Source organism: Oxyura jamaicensis, chromosome 9, assembly GCF_011077185.1.
Source record: "Oxyura jamaicensis isolate SHBP4307 breed ruddy duck chromosome 9, BPBGC_Ojam_1.0, whole genome shotgun sequence".
Taxonomy (NCBI): domain Eukaryota; kingdom Metazoa; phylum Chordata; class Aves; order Anseriformes; family Anatidae; genus Oxyura; species Oxyura jamaicensis.
Genome location: NC_048901.1, coordinates 13,728,002 through 13,749,523, shown reverse-complemented (window position 1 = coordinate 13,749,523; position 21,522 = coordinate 13,728,002). Strand labels below are relative to the sequence as shown.

The window sequence follows — 21,522 nt, the reverse complement described above, 5'->3', positions numbered from 1 at the left end:
GAAAAAAAAAAAAAAAAAAAAAAAACAACCTAAGTTAATATCTGTAGCTCTTGAGAAGTAGTAAGAAATAACTTCGTACTTACCAAGTATGGGCAGTAATATTACTATGGACAAAGTTGCAGACATCAGGCAGTACTTTCTTTCCCTTGTATAGAAAGCTTTCCAGAACGCACATATGGTGGACAGGAAAAGTGATGTCCGTATGTTAGTAAATTCCTGCTCATGTAGTTCCAGGACCATTTTCAGGTACTCTTTGTATAGCTGACAGGTTGTATCTCGGAGTAGGATTATTTTAATCTTTTTTTAGCTTTCTCTCTTTTTTTTTGTTGTTGTTTTCTTTGTAAATTATGTGACAAAGCTTACATAACTTTCTCTTCTGTATTCATTGCCCAGTTGTATTTCCAATGTAACAAGGCATGGGCTCTGGTTGCTCTTGAAAATGGGGCACGCATAATTCAGTTGTGAGGAATTTTTAAATTAAAAGATAGTAATATCCAACTGACGTACAGCATATTTAACTCTTAATATAAACTAATGTGTTTTGATTTAAAAAATAATACGGTTACAGTATCAGCACTTGTTTTGGGTTATTTTATTTATTGTGCACCCAGATTCTTAGGATGACTTTCCAGGGTTTGTGCCACCAAGTTTGTCAACTATTGTTGTTCTACTTTCTTTGATACGATGATTAATAATGCTTGTAAACAATTTGTTAGTTTAAATCCCATTAATTGATTTTCCAGATGAAATTCTTATTTTAGAAAATAATTAGTTTTATATAGGAATGACTGATTTAGAGAGTTGAGGGATGGGGGGGAACAGTGACAGGGAGATGTACAAATTTTTATTTATATCCCCGTTCATACCAGGCTAGGCATTGTGTGTGTTGTTGTGTGCTGTTCGAGCCTCTTCTTGTTTTGTTGTTGTTGTTTGGTTGATTTTGTTTTTTGTTTGTAACTTATGTAGCAAGAAATAGAAAACAAAGGTAATAATGTTATTGGCTGATAAATACAAAGAAGTGTTATTGAGTAGCAATCTGGCCCTTTTTACTTGAATTCTCTAAGTGGGGTGACTTCACTTGAAAAAAGGTTTTTCATATTTTGCTACGGAGTAACAGTCAGATGTACCTGACCTCCTGGAAAGTAATTTCATATCAAATAGTTACACTTGGTGACTTCAAACAACTTCTGTTACAGTGCTCATTTAAATGCTACAAGGCCTTCATGGCAGGTTTGTTCAGTGTTTTTTTTCCTGGTATTTTCTTGACCAATAGCATAATGTTGAAAGGAACCATGCCAGGTTACATTGAGAATTATCTTGCTTGTGGAATGGTAAAATATTATTGTTGTTATTCTAATACTAAGTATAGCTATGTGGCTATCTCTCTGAGGCTGTATGAAAGTGAAACTGAACAGTTGGTTGCTTTTGTTTCATTCAGTTTCCTGGCACAGTTCGAATGTGTTTGCCCATCTTCCAGTAAAGAGATTTATTAAATCTGGAAGTGGTTCAATAAAATACAAATGTGATTTTTCTAATGTTACACAAATTGCTATTTAACAAATGTTTACATTTGGTCACTTGATTGTCTCTTCTTTTATCCATTCTCTCCTGTGTTGTTTATCCTTATGTGTACATGCCTGTGTGTGTATTTCGTGCACCTAATGTATAAATTGATGGTAGATGTCTTGAAATCTTTACACCAAAGGATTCCAGGATTTGTTTTGACTCCTCTAGTATATTTTTGAAACCTCATTTTACTGCATGTTTTCTTAGAAGATAAAATGCTTTTAAAGACTTTAATTTGAATATTTCTTTTTTTCTTTTATTTACATTCTCTGAAATAAATTGTGTATAAAATCCCAGTAGAAGGTAGTATCGTATCTTTGAACCAATGTAGACTTTTTGAAAAACAACTTACTGTTGCAGAAGTATTCGGCATGGAGGGAGAAGAGAAATCTAAGCTTCATGGAAATGCCGAATAGTTAAGCAATCAGCATTGAGTTGCAGGGATTTTGAAGTAATTGGGGAGGATTATGATAGCATTATTCTAAACTGCAGCATGTTACAGAAGTGAAGAGAGGGCTTTTTCTTTATGCCTTAGAAACTGTTTTGCTTCTCTTACATTGAAGGCTATATAGCAGGAGAAGTCATCCTTCTGTAAAGTGTCTGCAATGCTGAGAGCAAGAACAAAATGAGAGCTCTTACATTACTGACAAAGTTGAGCCGATTAACTGTTCTGCACCACTTTGTGTGGAGTATTCAAAACACTCAATTTAAATACCTGCATGGTTAAGTTGTGAAAAGTTGCTGACACTTAAGAAATTCTGATATTATGTAGTTGAGATGAAATCCTGAAACCTTTGTCAATATTTTATAGCAATGTTGGTTGAATTTTAATTAATTTATTTATTTAGATGTAGATGCTTAATTTAAAATTGAATATTTTAAAAATCTAGCTAAATGTTTTTATTTTGTTCTTCATGGATTTGCAAGGTGCGTAGTTGTGCTGGTTGTATCCAGTCCCAGCTAGCTAGCAGGAGATCTTGATAATAATATTTCACTTTTGTTTGAACTGACCCATTCATACCTGTTTTTCATCTGTCTTTGTCATGCCCTTTGGTTTAAATTTGTTCTCCTTACACCCCCAATTTTTTCCTTTCCTTTTTATTATAAACTCACGGCAGAGCCTGCTTGGTGAACTCATTCTGTTACAACAACAAATCCAGCAGCACGAAGAGGAAGCACGCAGAGCCGCTGGCCAATATAACACGGGCTCGTACCAGCAGAAGCGAAAGGTGATGGCTTAAGGGACAATATGTACTGTGTTCACACTAATCGAATACTTCAGCCTCCTGCATATGAGATAGAAAAATCTAACTTCTAATTAAATTATGGGCCCAAATAATTGTTATAGACAACTTCGGTACAGGTGTATAGTCCTCTTTCAGTATAACCAAATTGCTTTTCAAGCAGAGTGTTAAAAGAAGAACAAATATTTTGTATCACTTTGAATGCTCTCTACCTTTATAAAACTGTTACTTAAAGTTTATATATTAAAAAGTGCATTTAAGGAAAGTATGTGAATAAACATCCAGTTTACTTAATCTGCTGTCACTTGCTGACTATAGCTATATCTTTTGAGAGTATAGCTATATGTAGGCAATATGTGTCTGGGAACATTTTTTTCCTGCTTATAATATTACAAATCTGAAAGTGACAGCAGCTCTTTAATTGCCTGTGCAAAATTGTTTCTAAATATTCCTTTTAAAATCTCTGTGTTCATCAAACATATTGCTTATCTATCATCCCTCTTAAAACCTAGTTTATATTGATACAGTGTGGTTGTTGAACACCCATAAGTGACTTTACATCATTTATGAACTATTCACTGTTACAGAGCTGAGGTGAATTGGAAATACTTCCTAATTTGGGATCTTTTAGTAGTCTATTCTGTTACAGCCTATGATTCTTAACCACGTTTCTTTATTGCCTGCTTCATTGCCCCCAAAAATATTTGATTCCTTATTTCTTTGAACAGCTTTGGAATTGAGCACTGGATACAGTACTTACTCTTCTGTATATTTGAAGATACTTCCCACAGAAAGAATAACACAGTAAATGGGAATTAAACTTTTAAGCAGTTGCATAGCTGCAGTTTTCATGACTTGCAGTCTTTTAACAGAGGAAATCACTTAAATCAATTAGTTCTCTGAAACTATACTAGCATTTTTAATTTAAGTATTTTACTTTCTTGCCAATATTTTTTTTCAATTTATTTAAATTTGCAACCACTGGTCATACTAAATTTAATCTTCCTTTAATAAAAAAAAAATGAAACTTTTTCTCAAATTTCATTTTTGAAATTTAGTTAGCTAATATTATCTCTGGATTTAACATAACTCTGATGTATTCCATCATCAGTTGTGAATCTAGACATCATATAACAGTTCAATGGAAATGCAATTATTTGAGATTACTTTTTATCTCAGAAGGTGTCCTACAAGAGTCAGAGGGATTTTTATTTTATCCTCACACTCATTCCCTTCCAAATGAGTATTTAGTAGAAGAGGAAAGATGTCTTCATGTCTTCAGTGGTCTAAATGCTCTCTATTTGTTCGTGTCCTCTTTTTTTTTTTTTTTTTTTTTTTTTTTAGTAAGGGTAACTCCTTCAGCCTCTGACACTCTGACAGATTGTGTACTGTTTATTCAGACCGCTGGAGTATAGAACAGTAGCATGAAGTATATGAAGATGTAAAAGCAATACAGTATTTGATATATAAAAATGTATTGGCATAACAAAGGGAATTGGGGGGAAAAATGAGCTTGATATTACATTGGTTTCTGATGGAAATTCTACCTTGTTAGCACTTTTTTGCAACTAATTCTACAATTCCCAAGCTGTGAAATAGCTGTAAGGGCTAACACTGTAAGTGTTACCCTGTCCTCCAAGGCAGGTACTTCTCTGTGTTTTCTGATGGAAATCTAACTGCCCTTGCATATTTAAAAAAAAAAAAAAATCTTAATTTAGCATTCAGGTGTGGTGTTGGGTATACACGCCTAATGACAAGGAATGTCTCTTTTTTTGTTGATTCTACACTAATCTTTTTGCTTGAAATAAGTTGAAAGATGTGGTAAAACATTTTCTTTAATATATTGACATGAGGTTATAAATTAGATTCATTTATCCAAATTCATGTTTGGAAGAAATTGTTACTGTCATTGAAATATGTCATTGCATGTCATTTTGATGGGGCATAAACTAACCTTGTTTATTTTTTTAACTTAATTGGCTCTGCTTGCTTGCCTGCTAGAGAAAATTACTGCTTCATTTCCATTCTTTGAAATTCTGTTGCTTGATTTACTTGCACATTTTCCGTTTTAATTTAACTATTCAATGTTAAATCCAGTTATGAGATAATTCTTAGTATTATTCAACTTATAATCAGGAGAGGGTATTAGAAGCAAAAATGTAATTGCTTCCTGTTGTTTTTTGTCAGTCTTTTGATAAATATTTAGCAGTGTAATTGATTATTCTTGTATAGCTATGATGTGCATGGTTGCTTCTTGTGTTTTGTGTAGGTATTGATATTTTCATTTATAACACTGGAAATCATTGCAGTTCTTCTGTTGATGATCAATTTAGAATTATTTATAGTCTAGTTAGAGAATAAATAGTAGTTTCAAAGGTACGGAATTTTCAGAGGCACATACTTATTTTATACAACGTTTGACAAAAGTTGCTGGAAAGAAATCACTGTGCAAAGTGAGCAACTGTAAAATAATAAAATGGGAGCTTCTGCTAATCTTAGTAAATAGGTATCTGCATCTTTGTCTGCAGGAATCTATGATTAAAAATGGCCCTACAGTTTTCTTCTATTATAAGTCTTAATGGTGGCACTATGGAAAGAAGGAGGCATCTTGATGTCCAAACCTGGCTGAAGTGGATTAAACAAAAATTTTTGTGTGTAAATATATATATAGACAGAAAGAGAGGTATTTTAACACTTAAGTTTTTATCGTTGTTTTTAAAGTGTATAAAAATCCTAGATTAGTCATGTCTGATTATTAGTACTTCAGAAAATTATGCTAGTTTTAACTTTTACTGGCAAATTAAAAATACTTAGCAATATTAGAAAACACTTCTTTACTGTGAGGGTAACGGAGCTCTGGAAGAGGTTGCCCAGAGAGGCTGTGGAGTTTGCTACTCTGGAGGTACTAACAAGATGCCATCCTGGATCCCATCCTGTGCAACGTGCTCCAGGTAGCCCTGCTTGGCAGGGGTTTGGACTAGATGATCTCCAGCGGTCCCTTCCAATCTCAACCACTCTGTGTGATTAAGAATTATATGTTGAAAATAGTGTACATACTAATTGCAGCTAAACATTCAAAGGACACCAGAACCAAAAGCTGAAACATAACAAACAGTTCTAGAATGATGTATATTTTTAACATGATTTACTTAATTGTCCTTCACAGAATTGTCATCTAGTGCTAGGTAATTCTTTGCTTCACATCTTGCAAAGTGAAGCTGAGTGTGATATTTTTGTTTACTGTGTTTAACATAAGTATACTGCACATAAAAGGCATTGCTCATGTGGTTAGAAATAATCCGCTTGTAAGTATGCTCTTCAAAGATGCATCAAGGCCCCAGAAATACTTTCAGAAAGAGCTTGTTTAAGGGCAGAGAGTGGGAAGATACTAGCTGCTTTGAAAATCTGCACCAAATGGGAACTTTGTTCACCTTCTCTTTCCTTTATTTTCTTGCCTTTCCTGATACCCTCCACTATTCTCTTTGCCTTTCTAATTTTATTTTCCCCTTATGTCTCTTAGGTGTTTGAAGTGTGTGTATATGTAAACAAACATTTACATACACTGTGCTGTAGCTGCAGGCATCAAATTGTCTGTGTGCTAAGCTTCCCTTTCTGATGCACTCTTGCTATCGCTTAACTAATCAGCACAAAAGAAAAGGTTAATTTGCAATACTTCCCTTTGCTGCTTATGAATAAGAAAACAACTGGATGTTGATGGAAATATCAACTTGATTGCTTCCTGTAAAGTGCATACGTGATCCTGTGTATTATAGGTTTAGTACCTTAATGATGTCAATATGAATAACTGTGGTTTATTGTTTAATTTGTAACAACTAGAGTGAAATTATAGTAACTAAATTGATTTGTGTTCTCTAAATGACAATGTCCTCTGCATGTTAGATAATCACTGTTTCTGATGTAAAGTTTTAATGTTACAAGCTTTATTTAAATATTTAGGCTTTTACCTCATTCATTCTTTCAGTGTGAAAGAATGTTTTGATGATCATTTTTTCTGAATTTAGTTACATCAGTCAACCATTAAGTTTCATGTTGCTTGTAAAGATTTACACCATATGGATTTGTACTGCATGGTTCATGCTTTTGTCTGTGTTATTAAAAATGGATTCATTTGAACAACTATTACATCTTCTTGATGAACCGATTTGAAAAGTATCTGACTAAAAAATGTCTGTATTGCATTCATGACTTAAACTTCAGAATGTTTTGTATTCTAATAACCTAATTTTTCCAGTTTTTAAAGTAATTTAAGTAAATCTAAAATTACCTTTCAAGACTATCAGAACTGTATTTTATGAAGTATGAAGTATGAATGTTGAGTATTATAATTCTGAAAAACAAATCTGAAATAAAAATCTCCTGAAAGTTTCAGAAATGGTGAACACTCACCTGAAAAGTACTTTCTGTAACAAGCAGGTGTTTTAGTGACTGCATCTGATCAAGGACATGCTAATTCAGGACATAAGCATAAGACATCCTGTGAGTTTTACCACATAATTGTATTTAGGCTGGTGATCAGAAACCTGAGCACCACACAAAGTTTTGTTCTTCCCCTAAACCCACTTTCCTACTACAAAGTCTTGAAGGGTTTTTGCGTTTGCATGCGCTGGAGTTTTCCATGTGATTCTCCTGTTGCATATGGAACTTTCTATCAACATTAAACTTTAAATGCAAATTGAGGAATCTTAGTTGCTTTAAAATGCATGTAAAATGAAGCTTTCAGTTTGTGATTTGGTTACTTGCAGTTGATTAACTAAACAATGTGTCAGTAGCCATGATTATTTTTCTTTGTAGGTTTCTGACAAAGAAAAGATTGATCAACTTCAGGAAGAACTTCTACGCACTCAGGTAACTTTCTGAGTTACTGATGTCTTAAGGAATTACTTGTGTGCAGCAGTTTCAGATTTACTAGATTAACATACATCTGAAATATAAGATATTTGCTAAAAATTAAGAACTGGAAGATTAAAAAACACACTGCAGTATTCAGGGTTAACCATGGTGGCCCAGACTACAGGTCAATATAATCTGTTCTTTCCTTTGACAGGGAATGACTGAATGTAACAGAGGAGTGTAGGTGTAGGGAAAATGCATAATCATAATGTCCCAGAATACCTTCCTTGCTTTCAATGCTGTAGATTCTGTAACTGTGGAGTTTGCCAGGAGTGCTGCTTCATTACAACTGATATTTTAGTTTTTAACTTACGTTTTTCATAGGTAAAACTTTGCTAAACTGTACTATTTCCGTAATTATGACACTACATTTGTACCACTGTTTTCTAGCTCAAATACCAACGAATGCTTGAACGACTAGAGAAGGAGAACAAAGAATTAAGAAAATTGGTACTGCAAAGAGATGACAAAGGAATCCATCAGAGGAAGTTAAAGGTACTTATGTGTTAACCATTAGTATAGAAATACGATTACAACATGTCTTCTGTGATTGTATTCTAGGTTTTATCTGTTAATTCATATATGAAATTTTAACATCTGTTATAATATTTCTATGCTTTTTTTGACATGTTAAGGCTTTTATATAGCAGATTTTTTTGAACTATATTACTTTGGGAAATGGGCTCAGTTGAAGAGCAGAAAGATTATCAGTTCTAAATAACTGATCCAAATGGAAAATATGAATTGTGGGATATTTTTTATTTTTTATGTAGCTTCACTATATTTGCTAATAAATATGCTTCCAACTTTTGTTACACTCACAATCCGGTATCTCCATGCTTTGTAATGAGCATTACTGAATTTGGTTGGAACTTGGTAACAGGGTCAGGAAACATCTTTTAATGGCTCTGTATAAATCCCCAGAGATTTAACTAGGTATGCTTTTGCTTTTGGTCAATATGGACCTTCATCTTTCCTCTGGAAACCTGAAGACAATAAGTTCTTATTTTTACAGAATGATGTTGATAGTTCAATACTTTTCTTAATGCTTATTGATCAACAAGCTGAAAACTTAAATCTAGGTGTGTAATGGAGGAAACTCAGTTCAGCTTTGTACTTGGAAGCTGTGAAGCCTAAGCCCTGTTGCACTCTTGTGCTGTGTGTAAGAGCCCTAATTTTACTCTTTCATCAAGATGCATCTGCAGCTGTTGTATGTTTATCCACAGAAGGCAAGGGGTGACTTTATGTGGTACTGTATTTCATAAAATAAACCCATGCTACAGTATAAATAGTTTAGGGTTCCGACTGTCTGTGGTTCTTTGAGGAGAGAATAAACACACTTTTATAGATGAATTTATAGTATGTACAGATGAAGTTGTCTGAAACCCAATATTTGTTCTGTTAGTTGGCTGAGTGTATTCTTTTTGCTTTTGTTTTATATTTTTAGAAATCTTTGATTGATATGTATTCTGAAGTACTTGATATTCTGTCTGATTATGATGCCAGCTATAACACTCAAGATCACCTACCTCGAGTAAGTCAATAAAAAATCAGGGTTTTTTTTGTTGATCTTTTTTTAAGTTAAAGACTAAGCCGACAATTGGATAACACTGTATTATTCTGGAATGTAACTAAGAGTTAGAGTTAGGCTATTTTCCTGGAACTCCAGGGGTTTTGCATGAATACATGTTTTCCATTTTAAGTGTTTAAGTTTGAGAGTAACCAATGCAATATGTTAAGTCTGCCTTGACTTATGAATAAAACCCTGTCTGGATCTGGATATTGCTGCTGTGCTCAACCTTTTATTTTAAATGGCCTCACTTGGTGTACCCCAGCCTTTTTAGCTTTGTGTTTAAAAAAAAAAAAAAAAAAAGGTGTTTTTAGGATGTGTATCAGCAGAGCTGAGAAGGTAAAGGTGCCCCAGCTAATTCCCCACCTTAGTGCTGCTGTTGGAGAGGGGGAGGTTGCCTCATCTGACTGCTGGTGTAGTAGAGAAATGGGAATGCTTCCTGCTTGTGCACCCTCCTCTGGCATTGCTGGCTTCTGTAATGAGCTGGTAAGATGAGATGTGACAGTAAGTTATCAAGTCTTGGCCTTCTCCAAGCAGAAACAGCAACTACCAGATGACTAATTTTGAGCCTTTCACCTGTCTAAAAGGGCTATGCACAAGCAGAGAAGCACTGGCTGCCATGAGAACATCAAGCACTTTTTCCTGTGATTAGATGGCCTGGCAGATTAGACTGTGCTATCTGAAGGAAAATTCAATGTTTTTGCTTGAATAAAAGTTAACCTTTCTTCAGGGATTCTATATTTAAACAGATATTTTTGTTGTCAAACATAACACAGCCAGCATTGGTATGGATTAACATATATTTAGGCAGCTTTGTCTAAGCTTTCAAAATGTTCTGTTGAAAGCCAATGGCTGTTTAAACTTTCTCTTAAGGTAGTTGTTGTTGGAGATCAAAGTGCAGGAAAAACCAGTGTGTTAGAAATGATCGCTCAGGCCCGTATATTCCCTCGAGGGTCTGGGGAGATGATGACACGTTCCCCTGTTAAGGTAAGAAATATCATAATCTCATTATCAGTATTTGCTCTATTGTACTGTCTCTGATTAAACCATTACTTGAAGCATATGTAAACATTAATTTATAAAATGGCCTCTATCTAAGCAGGTGAGTTGTTAGTTAATGAGAAAACTCGTCAGGCCAATATGGGATCTGTATATACTACTAGAGTTGTAGTAGTTCTTACTGTAAGTACTCCTGTATTTACAGTCCCCACTGTATAAGTAGTTCTGCACTGAGTAAGCATTACATATGTATGTCTGCCTGCAGTGGGAAGTATATAAATGTTATGTACTTCTGATGTTTCTCCATGTTAGTTTTACCATGCTTTCTCAAGTAAGGCTTTTACCATTCAGGTAACCCTTAGTGAAGGTCCCCACCATGTGGCTTTATTCAAAGACAGCTCTCGAGAGTTTGATCTGACTAAGGAAGAGGATGTAAGTATAAAAAGAGGTGACTGGAAGTTAATGTGATTTTTAATTAATTCTCTGAAAATTTTCTATCTTTATGGGCTGTTAGCCCCTGTGTATTTAGAGTGAAATATGTTGACTGGGGCAAGGCATTATATGAGATGTTACATTATCTCTTAATAGGATTTTTGGCTAGTACTTAGATGGGTAGAATGATGTAGGAGGAGATATTCTGGAGAGTATACAAGGGCCTGCAGGTAATCTGCAGTTTATTGCCCCATTTACCAAACTAGTTATTCAACATGCATGTTTTTCAGGTGCATATGGGACATACACGTTCATGTTTATAAACAGAATTTGAACAATCCCTAAGTAAAGGGTTTTTTTATGTTTGTCATTTTTCTTCTGTCATGGTTGGGGGAAATATTATGTCTGATATTTTGCTTCTTCTTGAAACAGCTTGCAGCTTTGAGAAATGAAATAGAAATCAGAATGAGAAATAGTGTGAAGGAAGGGTGCACTGTTAGCACTGAGGTAAGGCTTGTACAGATATTTGCTACTAAATGTTTGACATGTGTATCTTTTGTAAATATTCTTCAAATAACAGACTACAGCAAATCCAATCTGTATATACTTTGTCCTACACAAAGTGTGTTTGAACTGTTAAAAACAGTTTTATATCACAAATATGTGCATATAAAATTGGACCTCCTATTTAAAATTGCAGACTTGCTGGCTTAAAGTGTGTTTAATTATGTTTATTTTGTGTGTTAAGTACATACAAAGTAGCTCTGTGTATGTATAAATATTTAATTTCAATTTTACTTCACAGACTATATCCTTAAGCGTGAAAGGTCCTGGTTTGCAGAGAATGGTATTGGTTGATTTACCTGGAGTCATTAGTGTAAGTATTCAGTGTTTAAAAAAAATCTTTAAGATCTATAAGTAAAGTAATGTTATTACTGAGAACATTAACTGTTTTTATGTTTGTTTGTTTTTTCCTTTTTTATATCTTTCTATTTCCTTCTTTCCTTTAAATATATATCTCTGTATAAAAGACTGTGACATCAGGTATGGCTCCAGATACAAAAGAAACTATCTTTAGCATCAGCAAGGCCTACATGCAGAATCCTAATGCCATCATCCTTTGTATTCAAGGTAACAAGAATCTAGATGGATATCCAAGTGTCAGTTTTTTGTTTGTTTTGTTGCTGTTTTGTTTTGTTTTGTTGTGTTTTGTTTTTTTTTTTTAAATTCTAATTCTCACATTCCTTTTGGAAGATGCCTGATTATATATTTATTTCCATGCATGGAATTTATACAGCATACAAAGCAGCATGCTATGAAATACCCATTTGTAAATTTAGGCATCTTTTCTGTCAGTGACAGCAGAAGCTTTGATGGGAAGTTGTACAATGAAGTGAAATTTCTTTGATACTAGGAACAAAACAAGTTTTCAGTGTGTGTAACCAAAAGTTACATACATGTGTAATTTTACTGTTTTACAGTTGTAATGTGAAATTTATTTGATGCCTACCATGTCTTCAGTACTGTGAGTCACCTTATATAGTCCCTAAAATAGAACTGTTTATTTTAGATGGATCAGTGGATGCAGAACGCAGTATTGTCACGGACTTAGTCAGCCAAATGGATCCCCAAGGAAAAAGGACGATTTTTGTGCTGACTAAAGTTGATCTTGCTGAGAAAAATGTGGCTAGCCCAAGCAGGGTGAGTTGAAACTTTTTTTTCTTCATGTTATGATGGCTAACGTCACACACACAAAAATATTTGAGCCTGTCAAAAATATTGGACCTCTCTTACCTTTCTTGGAAGTTTTTGAGTGCTTATTTATTCAATATGATATTTTTTTTTAGAGTGGTTTCTGTTTTAATCTCTCTTAGGCTTTGCTTTTAGTGGTCAGTGACATGATTTCAGTCAAGTTACAGCTTGGCTACAGCATGCTTTTGTAGTGATTCCTTTCACATAAGTGACCTCAGGAAGTGGAACCTGCTGATAAGGCTTTAGGGTATTCTCGGATAGGCTTTTTGAATTTATTTCATGATTTGTGATGTTATGCCTTATTTGTTTTATGCCTTCTTATATTTCTTTTTTTTTTCTTTTAAATATCAGTAGAACTTACAGTCCCTTGACAAACTCCTTCTTAGAGTAATCTATGCTTATATACATACGCAGCTGGCTGTAAAATTGCACTGAAGGAAAGAATATCTCTATGCAAAATTCACCTTTTTTTTTTTTTATCCTTTATCTTCATAGATCCAGCAGATAATTGAAGGCAAACTCTTCCCAATGAAAGCTTTGGGTTATTTTGCAGTTGTTACTGGAAAAGGTAAAGAGATCTCTGGCTCTGCTTATTTTCTCTTTAATAGCAGAGAAAACTGTCTAAATCGAACTGTTGCAGCACTCTTTTCTTTCTCCAGGAAACAGCAGTGAAAGCATTGAATCTATTAAAGAGTATGAAGAGGAATTTTTTCAAAATTCCAAGTTGTTGAAGTATGTTGAAATTTATTCTTTTTACTAAAATGGGCCTGTGCTGGTAGATGCTAGCATTAGTTTTTCTTGTTGAACATGTTACAAAGATTGCAGTGCAGAAGTGCTATTTGAGATGTATTCTGCTTAAATTAAGCACCTTGTTGAGGTGACAAAGCTAGCCTTGTTACCTAATGCTCACTGTCAGTGAGCAGAGAGAAAGAGAGATGAGAGGATGAGAGAAAAAAGCAAAGCTTTCTTCTTGTGAAGAGAAAATGGGGTCAAGGAAGCATGGGTGTGCATGGAATAGTTTCCTATAGCTGCCTTTCTTTACAGGACATCTATGCTGAAAGCACACCAGGTAACAACAAAGAACTTAAGTCTTGCTGTGTCAGACTGTTTCTGGAAAATGGTGAGAGAATCTGTGGAGCAGCAAGCAGATGCTTTTAAAGGTAAACATCGACTTCAAAAGAAAAAGTGAAATAGCAAATTGCTGTTAAAACAGTTCTTCTACAAGCACATAATGCTGTTTTGCCATCATGCTTGGACAATTGTTTTGTATGATGACAACTTCTCATGAAATGATAACTGCTTCATTGAATATGTACAAAAGCACAATAAAAATAATTCATGCTGTAAAAGACTTGCTATAAAAGCCATATGAGTCAATAATGAAGAAAACAAATTCAGGCTTTCTGGGGGCAAAGCACAATTCTTACACTACCTTCAAATGTTGTTTGAAATGGCATTCTAAGTACAGATACCATCTGATCAGCCAGGTCAGTGCAGAGTTGTAAGTTGAATGGGACTCTTGCCACCCTTTTCACTTTGTGATATGTGAATCCTGCAATTTGTAGACACAATGCATGAGCACAGATAGCGAAAAAAATCAATTCATTTATAGATGCACTTGAAGTTTTTGGAAGGTTTGTGTTAAGCAATATTTGTTGTAATTTTAGTAACTTCTAAACTTTTAAAATAATCATGAAGCGCATGTAGATAATTTTAAAAGTTAAGACCTGTTTTCTTATATCTCTTTGCAGCCACACGTTTCAATCTTGAGACTGAATGGAAGAACAATTACCCCCGGTTGCGAGAGCTCGACAGGGTACATTACACTACTGGTTTAACTTGTTTGCTACAAAGTGCTTTGAAGACTGTGGGTTAAAATTCATGCCCTTTAATCTCATTTGTAAAGGTTTCTTAAAATTAGCATAAGTTACCAACACTTTAAAATGTGAGGACAGTGTAAACTATTCTAGGGGAAGGAAATACTGAGTTCTCCCATAGCACACTTCAAAGTTGTAGTAATTTAATGCTTAGCAAGTCCCTCACTCATCTAGTATACAGTTAACTGACCTAAACTGCCCACATGAATACATCTGTTTCTTTGTGATCATGATTAATAGAACTAACAAAGAGACGTTACATTCCCTGCTCTTTCTGACAGAGTAACAAAACAATTATGATCCCATTCTCTAATTCTTTTATAGAGACCCTGAATATTCAAATGCCATGCCTGGCCAGAGGCATGCAAGAGATGGGTGGGAAGATGCATGGTAAACCAGGGTAGCTTATGACAAGCACATACATTGTCCAGAACATGATCAGAAGGTACCATTTTAGGCTTAAAGGCCCAAAGAAAGAGTTTTTGTTACTCTTTGCATGAAAATGTGGTCAAACTGTACTTAAAGTAAAATCTTATTTCCTGTTTTTGCTTTTGCATAGAATGAGCTATTTGAAAAAGCGAAGAATGAGATTCTTGATGAAGTCATAAGTTTGACTCAGGTTACACCAAAGCACTGGTACGGTAGCTTTTCTGCTTTTTAGTTGACTAACAAAATTTACCATTAAAATATAATGTTTACTAATAAAATTATCCAATGTAATTAGGGAATGACTTTTCTTTGGACAATATATTATTATTTCCGTTGTCGGTATAGAAGTGTCCAGATTAACAAATACCTGTAGAATCCACTGACAAAAATTATATGATGCCAGTTCATGTTCTGTTGTTTCAATATACAGTATAATGAACAATAGATATTTTTATGATTCTCTTGAAATAATTGAGATGAAAGGGAATGGTCATGTTGAAGATGTTCATTTGAAGTTTGAATCAATAATTCCTCTGAATTTCCTGTTTGGGGTTTACCAGCATGTATGTCAAAATAATACACAGTGCCTTGTCGAAGGGAAGAAATGATTTGTATCCATGTGAACTGGAGACTTCTAAGTTGAAAGATGATATAATTCTTGTCTGTAAAAACAGCTATCTCCTTGGTAGCCAAAATGAAGTAGCACCTTACTATGCTACCCTGCTTCTCTGTAAGGCACACTTAGGTATGAGAAAGAGAGAACTGAGTATTCTAAGTGTAGCATCACTTCATAGTAAAGTCACTCTAGATGCAGTCTGAGAGGAGAATGGCCAATGAAAAGGATTGCTTTGACAGCTTGTTTCATAACTGACAATTACAAAGTTTCCTTTAATGCCTTTGCCTTCAATGACCTGAATTGAACTGTCACTTGGATATTGATTAAGAACCAAGGTAATATGTCTGGCTCTTAATGTTACTAAAATAAGTCCAGGCATGCAAGTGTGATCAGAGAAAGTGGTGTAAGCACTGTATTAGTCTGGATTTCTGTTGTAGTCCAGACATAATGCAGTTTTGCCATTTTGGTATTTGCTGCTATTGGCTATGTAATAGGTGCTAAAGTTCATCTTATGTTGTGGATTGGGTAGGTTGAACTTCTCAACTTGCTTCATTATTTATCAAATCTGGGATGTTTGTTGGCATGTTTTCCCCCCCCCAAAAAAAAATAAGTTCAGAATACAACAGAAACAAACGCCCCCATGCTTTGTTATGAGAGTTTCGACTTCTAAATCAAATCATTTCAATGTTTTACGGTCTGACCCGTTATCATTCCCCCACCTACCATGCATATGGACAAACACACAATTGGCGTGGTTATAGTGTTACAATTAAAAGGTGCAAAGAACCCTTATTGTGCAGTAGGAGTCAAAAGTCTTGTCAAGGTGAGCTTCTGAAGCTGTCTTTTCTACCAAAAACATTATGTAGCTTTGTCCTTAATTCCAAGTGGATTTGGGTTGAAGTTGTGCACTGGTGTTAAGGAGTATTTCCTGTGTTCTGTAGTTCTTTGTCAGTATTTCTAAGAAATTGAATGCACACCCTTTAGACAGTTTTGTTTTGGAAGCCATCATAGATATTATAACTTTCTATTTTAGGGAAGAGATTCTTCAGAAGACATTATGGGAGAGGGTATCTACTCATGTGATTGAGAATATCTACCTTCCAGCAGCACAGACGATGAACTCAGGGACATTTAACACAACTGTGGACATCAAACTGAAGCAGTGGACAGACAAGCAACTGCCTAATAAAGCAGTAGAGGTTAGAATTTAAGTGGATTAAGATATTTCAGCTCTGTAAATAAAGCTGTGCTTCATTTTCCTATTTACAATGTATTTTATTTAAAATAAAAATATATATATCTGTGTAAAGTCTGTTAAAATGCCAGCGTAGGTCCAAATAAGTAAACTGATGGTTTGAAAGGCTATCTGCAGTTCTTACCAGCTTAGACGTCAGAGAAGGCTAGCACAGTCTTGATGTCAAGAAGAATGTACAGCATAAACATCCTATTTTGTTCTTCTGACGAATTTCTCTGTTAAAGACGGGGAAAAAAAAAAAAAACTTTTAAAAGCTTAAACAGCTCATTCAAACTAGATGTGTTCATGTTTTATAGATTTATGCAAGTTTAACAGAATTCAACTTGCAAAATAATGAAGTAAACATCAGTGTTGACCTTGTAGTAATGGATAAGACAGCAAAGGAAAAGTCAGTGACTTATGACTGGACTTTGCTTTCAGAACATACACAAATTGTTGTAAGAACTGTAGCAAATGTTCCTTTAGGGGTTGGTGGATGGTATGGTCTGCATCAATAGGTGGTGTCTTCTGACTTTCTAGGTTGCATGGGAGACGTTGCAAGAAGAATTTTCCCGTTTCATGACAGAACCCAAAGGAAAAGAACATGATGATATCTTTGATAAACTGAAACAAGCTGTGAAAGAAGAAAGTATTAAGCGACATAAATGGAATGAGAGAGCAGAGGATAGTCTGGTATAATGTAGTGGGTTTTTTCATATTGTTGCTAAGTGCTGTTGAAATCATTTGACATAAGTTGCATGTTCAGTATTTTTGTATTCTTTAAATGTGAGAATTGTTCAGTATTAGCTTATTTCCTATGTTAAGTAAAGCCACACAAAACAACAAAATTTCGCTGCTACTTTTATAGATTCTACAATCTAGAGGGGCTTCATGTTGTCTGTTACATTTTTTTACATTACTTATGCTAGGCTATACCAAAGGGTCAAATTAAAGGCACAAGAAAATATTTTTGTTAGTGCTTTGAAAGCTGCCTTTTGAATCATGTGTATCCAATAAATGCTGTAGTTTTAGACATCAAAAGGTGAAGGGGATATCAGAATTAGTTCTGTGTTGCTATATTGCTTTTTTTGTGGTTGTGTGGGCTTTTTGGCTTTTTGTGTTTTTTTTTGTTTGTTTTTTTTTTTTACTGAATCCTGAATAAATTACTTATTTTATGCTAAAAAGATTTTCTGTATTGCAGCGAGTGATCCAGCACAATGCCTTAGAAGATCGGTCGATATCGGATAAACAGCAGTGGGATGCAGCTATTCACTTCATGGAAGAGACGCTCCAAAGTCGTCTCAAAGACAGTGAGTTGTGTGATGTATTCCAGTCGTGTTCTTTTTAATCTGGGCCTATTTTCTCATCACTGCAGTGCAAGATTTTGTATGAGCACAACTGAGATAGTAGAGACGGTTTAAGGTGGCACTGATAGTGATGCAAATACTGGTCAAAATACAGCCTGAATAAGCTAGTAGTGCTCTTCCTTTTGTAATAAATAAGGCAACCAGCAGGTAAATGATAGAGAGATAGAGAATCAAAAAATTGCACAGAAATATGTAAGAGGATTGCATAAATTTAGGAAAACAGTTGGTTCAATTATGGTTATCAATTATAATTAATTTTGATGCAAGTTGCAACAAGTAAGATTTGAAACTCATGACTTGGAACATGGAAGCTGTGAGGAAGGCTGTCTCAGTGGAGGGATGACACGTTTCTTATATACTTCCTTGAAATATCTTCCAGTGCCCATTGGCAGTGATTTTTAAATTTTAATTAAAAAAAAATACCTGACTTGTGGCACAAAATATCCATTCTTCATCTCGAGCCTATTTTTATAACTATAAATTTGGCTGGTTGCATATATTTCATGTGATACTATCATGTTTCTTTTTTTAGCTGAATCTGTTATTGAAGATATGGTGGGTCCAGACTGGAAAAAAAGGTGGATGTATTGGATAGGCCGCACCAAAGAACAGGTAAAAGAAGAGTGACAGGGGAAGAATATAAAGAAAAAAAAAACGTAAAGTTAAAAAATAGAAATAAAAAAATAGTTCCTTACATTTAGAAAACTTTGATTATTACTAGGTCAGTTTTCCCAAATACCAACCCTCTTCACAGAATTTACGATTTCAAAAACACTCTTAGGTTTAAATACTTTGCAATTGTTCTTGCTTTTAATTAAGTTGTAATAATTACACTATCTAGATTTCTATATATTTGTCTCATCTTAAGAAAGATACTGGTTAGTAAACTGTCTTCTATTCTTTAGTTGAATTACATCTGTACTATTATACTATTGACCTGGATTTTATTCTTTCAGTAGAGAGAAATTGATTAAAACAGGGTGGAAATCACTTTGAAGCAGAAGTCTTGTGCAGTTTTCTATCGTGCTCCATTTGGATTTCATGGATATGTGATAGCATTGTCACTGGTGTTGTCACAGTTGTATCTTCTGATTGACTGTTTTCATCATAACCTCTCTTCTCATTTACTCTTTTGGAATTTGCTTCTTTTGAATTTAAATAGCACCTTCCTTTCAGTGCCCAGTGACAATTGGCTTTTTATGTTACTTTTTCTAGACATTTTTCAAACTGAATCATACTTTAAAGAAGTAAGTAAAATTTAACAGAATACACTAGAAAGTAATTGTTTCAGAGGAAGGAGTTTTACAGCCAACTATGCAGCCAGGTATGGGAGAAAGGCAGGCATTTCAGCCTATCTTACTTGAATTTAATAAACAACAAGCTAACAATACGAGTCCAGTGAGCTAAAGACCATAAAGACTTCTTGCTAGCTGATAGGCAAAGCTGACAATTCTCATTGGTGTCAGAAAGCCTATGGTCTGTTTTTTGTTCTGTTTTGATTATTTTTTTCCTCCTCCAGTTAGTATCAAAAGAAAATGGCACAAAATTTCTTGTAAATTTTTGGTTGTATGTCTACTGCAGGGGGCAGATACAATTCAAAACTAATCAGGAGTTTGCAGAGCAGCAGAATCATGTAATTAAATATATGAATGTGAAGCACACTAGCTGATATTCCTGAAGAAGAAAAGAAGCTAACAGCTTTGATTTTTTTTTAACCTTCCATTCCTCTTCTGCATTTCTGTGTGTAGTGAACAGAAAAAATTATAACAATTAGCGATTTGAAATTACTCTGCATTAGATGCCTGTACACAAATACACTTTTGGATCACATAAATGTAATAGTGTCAGAGATATTTGACACTGGCTTATTAGGAGATAGATTGTTTATTGAGGAGGTGATTATGATCTCCAAGTCTATAATAATCAGTTCCAACTAATCATTCCTATCCTAGAATATTCGTAACGAAACAAAAAATGAACTTGAGAAGTTAATAAAATGCAATGAAGAACATGCAGCTTATCTGGCAAATGATGAAGTGACAACTGTCAGAAAGAATCTTGAAGCAAGAGGAATAACAGTGGACCCCTGTCTGGTAAGATGCCATTGTGATAAAACATATGGAAGCTCCCTAGGAACATTTGGATGTTCTTTCTAGATAGTGTACAAAAGATTGTGTCTAAATACTGAGTTTGTAGTCCAGATGTTTGCAAATGGATTGCTAAATGACTGCCTGAATGCAATTCACACACTTCTGTTGGCTGTCAGACAAGTGCAGTACACCGCTTTGGAATCTGTCAGTTCAGAGTGAACTCAGAATCTGCTGAGCAGATTTTCTCACCAGCAGCACAGGCCTGAATTGTGATAAGGCTTGTTTAAAATTATTGTTCATATGTTATACAGTGGAATCAAGGCAATTATGAGCAAGATATGATGAAAACATGTTGCATATTCCTAACCTTTCATTGTGGTTGTATATACGGTTCATAACTACATCCGAGAGGAATTCTGTAAAAACAGTTGCGAAAAGGCAGTTTTATTAGAGTGCCCTGAGGGAATGTAATGTGGGTTTAAAATGTTCTGTAAAATGATTTATCTTTTTGCAGTATAAGGCTCTTAACTGTAATTAGACCTTTTATCTAATTAAAGATTAATTTTTAACTAAATGAAAATTCAAACTGTATGTAATAGATGTGGATATTTTAACAGTGATTTTTTTCTGCAGTAACTTTAGCTACCTTTTTGATATTCATGCATGTGTTTATTCAAGGTGGAAAAGTTATTTAAATACCTTTTGCCTGTTTCTTATATAGCATTTCTCATCTCTCATTTTGAAGGTCAGCATAGTAATCTACATCTGCTGTATGAGTGCTAAGCAACTAATTTGTTTTTTAAATAGCCTTGTTTTCTAAGTGTGCTTAATTTTGAAGAACTGCAACATAAATATGGAGAAAATGAAGAAAATTTAGCCATTTTTGTTTACGTAAGACCCATTAAATATTTATCTGTGCTTTAATCTGGTTTAACTAGCAAATTAATTTGCATGACTCAGAAATGTATTCCCAATGTCAAGGTGAAGGTTGCATCATGCCAAGAGCAGCATAATTTGTCATATTCTGTAGTATATAATTTAAAAATATATTTTAAGTACTGTTTTTTTCTAGATAAAAGACACATGGCATCAAATTTATAGAAGATATTTCCTGAAGACTGCTTTGAACCACTGCAACCTTTGTCGGAGAGGTTTCTATTACTATCAACGGCATTTTGTGGACTCAGAGGTAAAATGTAGGACTGATACACATTAATGTTTTGCCTTAAAATTTTCAGTTAATTTGGAAACATCCCACAAATACTTTAAACTAGTCTAACATTTCTTTTGTATCCTTTATCTTAATGTAGCTGGTAATCTTGGGTGTTTTCTGTCAGGCTTGTGATGTATTAAAATTCCACCCTCGTGGTAATTATATAAAATGACCACTAGAGGTCACATACGAACTCAGCATCTGCGAATTTGTCAATGTGCA

The 21,522-nt window shown here is 34.4% G+C and overlaps 1 protein-coding gene across 4 annotated transcripts in view; it reads left to right on the top strand.

The window, feature by feature from the left end:
* Positions 1–21,522, top strand: part of OPA1 (OPA1 mitochondrial dynamin like GTPase) — a 52,778-nt gene that overhangs the window by 10,257 nt on the left and 20,999 nt on the right. For 2 of the 4 annotated variants that reach the window (XM_035335191.1, XM_035335190.1), the window contains 21 exons: positions 2,685–2,795; positions 7,623–7,676; positions 8,112–8,216; positions 9,169–9,255; positions 10,165–10,278; positions 10,642–10,722; positions 11,155–11,229; positions 11,528–11,599; positions 11,754–11,853; positions 12,293–12,423; positions 12,970–13,042; positions 13,134–13,206; positions 13,519–13,634; positions 14,226–14,290; positions 14,911–14,987; positions 16,430–16,595; positions 17,171–17,323; positions 17,832–17,940; positions 18,530–18,609; positions 19,950–20,090; positions 21,160–21,276. In XM_035335191.1, the coding sequence (XP_035191082.1) occupies positions 2,685–2,795; positions 7,623–7,676; positions 8,112–8,216; positions 9,169–9,255; positions 10,165–10,278; positions 10,642–10,722; positions 11,155–11,229; positions 11,528–11,599; positions 11,754–11,853; positions 12,293–12,423; positions 12,970–13,042; positions 13,134–13,206; positions 13,519–13,634; positions 14,226–14,290; positions 14,911–14,987; positions 16,430–16,595; positions 17,171–17,323; positions 17,832–17,940; positions 18,530–18,609; positions 19,950–20,090; positions 21,160–21,276 (2,100 nt within the window). The remainder of the gene's footprint in view (positions 1–2,684; positions 2,796–7,622; positions 7,677–8,111; positions 8,217–9,168; positions 9,256–10,164; positions 10,279–10,641; positions 10,723–11,154; positions 11,230–11,527; positions 11,600–11,753; positions 11,854–12,292; positions 12,424–12,969; positions 13,043–13,133; positions 13,207–13,518; positions 13,635–14,225; positions 14,291–14,910; positions 14,988–16,429; positions 16,596–17,170; positions 17,324–17,831; positions 17,941–18,529; positions 18,610–19,949; positions 20,091–21,159; positions 21,277–21,522) is intronic. The other 2 variants (XM_035335193.1, XM_035335192.1) reach the window with 1 other exon arrangement.